This window comes from Corvus brachyrhynchos, unplaced genomic scaffold (genome assembly GCF_000691975.1).
Source record: "Corvus brachyrhynchos isolate BGI_N302 unplaced genomic scaffold, ASM69197v1 scaffold911, whole genome shotgun sequence".
Taxonomy (NCBI): Eukaryota; Metazoa; Chordata; class Aves; order Passeriformes; family Corvidae; genus Corvus; species Corvus brachyrhynchos.
In genome coordinates, this window is record NW_008235998.1 from 3,707 (window position 1) to 8,309 (window position 4,603).

Below are 4,603 nucleotides of genomic sequence, written 5' to 3' on the forward strand. Positions count from 1 at the left end.
GGCGGGCCCCGGCGCGGGCCCCCGGCTGCCCCAAAGGCCCAGCTCAGCCCAGCAGCTCCCCACAGGCCCCCAGCCCGTGCTCCCGGTCCCGCACCTCTGTGCCTGGTCCTGCTGCTCCCAACCACAGAGAAACCCCCTGAAATCCTGACCTCCTTGTTTTCCCTGTCCTGGAAAGCAGGGATTGAAGGACCTGCAGCTGGTAAATTTTGAGGATAAGACGGTGGAAGGTGTTGTAAAAAATCCCAATCCTCATTTTTTTTCTCTTCCTCATCTTTTCCATCTTCCTTTTTCTTACCACATGGATTCCTCCTGCTGCTGTCTGCCTTAACTGTATTCCTGCACACTCCCCTTCAACCAAGACTTTCCCAGCACACCAATACCATCCATCCCCTGTTGCTGAGACCCCTTCTCAGCTTCCCTTAGTGTCCCCCCTGGGTGTCTATGTCCTTAATTATCTCTGGGAGAATGTGCAGGCTACCCAACATTCTCCCCTTTTGTATAACATCCGATATTCACGGCTCTGTTCAGGCTTTGTTGTTCTTCTGGAAGTTCAGGAATTGAGCAGGACCTTGGCTGAGCAGCAGTCTGTGTCAATCAGTACCATATTCTGAAACTGATGGTTTCTCCTGTCACTTCCTTATGTACAAGTCCCTGGCCCTGTCTCCGAGCAGATTCACACCATATGTTTGTAAAGACACATTCCTCCTATTCCTTTCAACACGACTGAAAAGGAGGGGAGAAGCCATAAAAGGGCATTTAGGACACCCAAAGTGAGTGAGAGAGGAGGGTGGGTGTAGTGGTTTGGCCCAAAATACTCATTACTTACTTATTTACCTTCTGTGAGATAGGAATTAGGAGAATGCAAAACAGGCACAAAACTTAAAAGAATATAAGGAAGTTTATTAACAGACCTAAAAGAAAGAAAAAAAGTCAGGCCACACCTTCAGAACACTTCTCCTCCCCCCACCTTTCTCTCTTCTCCCACTGACAATGTAAAAAGACAACCCTTGAGATTTTCAGTCTGTTTACCACCTCTATAATAATCTTTTTCAGTTCACTCTTTCTCCTCCCTCAGGGTTTCAGCTCTTCCTTCTTCACTGACTTCGGTGTCTTTATGGTGTTGACTTGGGAGGGGATTGATGTCTGCAGGCTTCATCTGTTCTGTGGGAAACTTACAGCACTAAAAGGGTTAATCTCACCCGGGCCATGCAGCTGGAGTTCGCTTATTGCTGTTGGTCACATGAGCCCCGGCCCCACCAGGGGCTGCCTGCAGGGAGCAGGGCTGCGGGTGGGGGGGGGCGGGAGGGGGGCATGGATGGAACAGGGCTGCACAGCTCCAGGATGGCTGTGGCCCAGCCTGGACCCGCTGGACTGCATGGGCCCCCTCCACCAGTTACCTGTCCCAAGGCCAGAAGCAAGAGAGAGCTTTCCTGGGGTTTGTTCATTCTTAAATGTGGATCTCAGAAGTGTGTCAAGCTTCTTAAGTGGCTTAAAAAGTTGCCGATATTCAAACTAGCCAGTTGATAGGTTCTGTCAGGTCATAGAGGAAAGCTGTAAGCACCTCTTTGCAAGAGAATAACTTCTGTAGCTATGCTAACCCATGACAGTGGGTCATTCCCAAATTGAGCTGGCTGGAGCTGGGATTTGGGGGAATTATAGAAAGGGGTAGAAGAGGGGGATAGGGTGAGGGGGCACAGCAGGAAAGGGTTTCCCATTGCCGTCCCTTCATGTCCCCATCAGTTGATCCCTGGAGTGATTCCCCAGGGCTCTGGGAGGGGATGGACCTGCAATGGGAGGGTACCCCCCCCTCTTGTCCATCCCCGGGGAACTTTTGGGGGACGTTCCCCCCAGCCAGCAGCCGGTGCTGCAGCAGCTGAGGGGTAGACGGGGGGAGGAAAGGGGGGTCCAGAGTGGGCATGGAGGAGGAATGGGAGGAAGAGGAGGGAGAGAGGAGGAAGAGGAGGGAGAGAGGAGGAGGAGGAGCAGGAAGAGGAGTAGAAGGAGAAGCACGAGGTTCCATCCCACAGGTGACCGGAAGGGACCAAATACATCAGAGAGTCCTCAAGAGGGGTTATTTTTTGTGAAGTGTTTGGAGTTTGCAGATTCGAGAACTGAGACCCAAATATCTTTGTGGGTCACTAAAAGGGCTTGGTTTTTTGGGGGGGAAGCTTGGATCCTGCAAGACCCCAAAGCTGAGTTGCAGATCCTCCTTTGGGAGGATATTTGGTGTCATCAGGTATTTGCAGGGGAAGGACATCAGTCTTGGGGATGCCCCAGGAGAGCAATGAAAGGGAATCCCAAGACTTCTGGAGTGGGAGAAGTGGATAGGGGTGATCCCAGAGCTGGGGGATCCCAGGCAGCCTGAAGGGGGGAAGGGGAAAAACCTGGAGTGGGGGGACCCCTGGGATCTGTGGAACCCTGGAGCAGAGAGTCAGGGGAGAAGGGATCATTGGGACCCTCAAAACCCCCTGGATCATCTGTAAGCAAGACCCGAGAATGGGGGGACTCCAGGGGGGCCACAGGACCCCCATCAGCCCAGGGAAGGGAAACCCTCAAAACCTCAGAGTGGACAGAGGCAGATCTCCTATGAGGGTTTTTTTGGGGCCTGATCTTGGTGCTTCGAAGATTTTTATGGACACAAAACACCCAGGTACTTCCAGAGATGGACCTGGGCAGGAGGAACCCCCAACCCAAGACACTCACCCCTTGTTTTTCCCCCAAACCAGGATTTGTCATTCCCAAGGCGTGGCCAGATGGAGGAGGAGGAAAAGCCCCAGAGATATCCCACATGAGGAAGGGCTGCAAACCCAGCCCAGGGAGCTGCAAGGAGGAAAGAGCCCCCCTGTGCCAGGAAGGTGGCCGGAGATCCAGGCGGAGCTCAGAGCTGGGGGAGAAGCCTCAGGCCAGAGAGAAGCCCCACAAGTGCTTGGAATGTGGGAAGGGCTTTAGCCAGAGATCCAACCTGATCCGGCACCAGAGGATCCACACTGGGGAACAGCCCTATGAGTGTGGGAAATATGGGAAGAGCTTCAGCCAGAGCTCTGCCCTGATCCAGCACCAGATGATCCACACTGGGGAATGTCCGTATGAGTGTGGGGAATGTGGGAAGAGCTTCAGCCAGAGCTCTGACCTGATCCAGCACCAGATAATCCACACTGGGGAACGTCCGTATGAGTGCAGGGAATGTGGGAAGAGCTTCAGCCGGCGCTCCAGCCTGCACAGCCACCAGAAGATACACACTGGGGAACGGCCCTACGAGTGTGGGGAATGTAGGAAGAGCTTCAGCCGGCGCTCCAGCCTGCACAGCCACCAGAAGATACACACTGGGGAACGGCCCTACAAATGCTTGGAATGTGGGAAGAGCTTCAGCCAGAGCTCAAATCTCATCAAACACAGCAAAATCCACACTAGGGAATCGCCCTACAAGTGCTTGGAATGTGGGAAGAGCTTCATCCGGAGCTGCAATCTCATCAAGCACTGCAAGATCCACACTGGGGAATTGCCCTATAAGTGCTTGGAATGTGGGAAGAGCTTCATCCGGAGCTCTAATCTCATCAAGCACTGCAAGATCCACACTGGGGAATCGCCCTACAAGTGCTTGGAATGTGGGAAGAGCTTCATCCGGAGCTCCAACCTCATCAAGCACCGCAAGATCCACACCAGGGAACAGGAACAGTGCTATGAGTGCTTGGAATGTGGGAAGAGCTTCTGCTGGAGCTCCCAGCTCATCATCCACCAGCGCATCCATACTGGGGAGAGGCCCTACGAGTGTCCTGAGTGTGGGAAGAGGTTTCGGAGCAGCTCCCATCTCCTCAAACATCAGCCAATACACACAGAGGAGAGGCCTTTCCGCTGCTCCGACTGTGGGAAGGGCTTCAAGCACAGCTCCACCCTCTTCAGCCACCGGCGCATCCACACCGGGGAGAGGCCCTACGAGTGTCCCCAGTGTGGGAAGAGGTTTCGGACCAGCTCACATTTCTTCCTACATCAGGCAGTACACACAGGGGAGAGGCCCTTCCGCTGTCCTGACTGTGGGAAACGTTTCAAGCAAAACTCATACCTCGTCATCCACCGACGCATCCACACAGGGGAGAGACCCTACGAGTGTCCTGAGTGTGGGAAGAGGTTTCGGAGCAGCTCACATCTCCTCCTCCATCAGCCAATACACACAGGGGAGAGGCCCTTCTGCTGCCCTGACTGTGGGAAGGGCTTCAAGCAAAACTCCCATCTCATCAGCCACCGGCGCATCCACACCGGGGAAAGGCCCTATGAGTGTCCCCAGTGTGGGAAGAGCTTCTCCAGGAGTTCTCACTTGACCCAACACCAACGGAGGCATCGCTAAGGGAAGCCCTGCGTGTGCCCTGAGTGTGGGAAGAGCTTTGTGCGCTGCTCCAGCTCCATCCCCGATGGGAGGATCAGCATTGGATGATCCCCAGTGACCCCCATTGGGCAGGGCCTTGGTGATCCATGGTCCCAGTAATCTGTGTAGGGGAGACACCTGGGTGGTGGGTTCCACATCTTCCTGGCTCCTCATGGACACCTGGATGAACGCAGGGGCAGGAACATCCATTGGGACACAGACTGAAATTGGCAATTCATTGGG

General features: G+C 54.2%; 1 protein-coding gene across 1 annotated transcript in view; it reads left to right on the top strand.

Annotated features, from left to right (window-relative positions):
* The first annotated feature begins 2,598 nt into the window (after positions 1-2,598).
* LOC103614029 (zinc finger protein 883-like) overlaps positions 2,599-4,603 on the top strand; it is a 5,433-nt gene continuing 3,428 nt past the window's right edge. The window contains 1 exon segment of the mRNA XM_017730893.1: positions 2,599-4,332. Within this exon segment, the coding sequence (XP_017586382.1) occupies positions 2,663-4,332 (1,670 nt within the window). The 5' untranslated portion in view covers positions 2,599-2,662.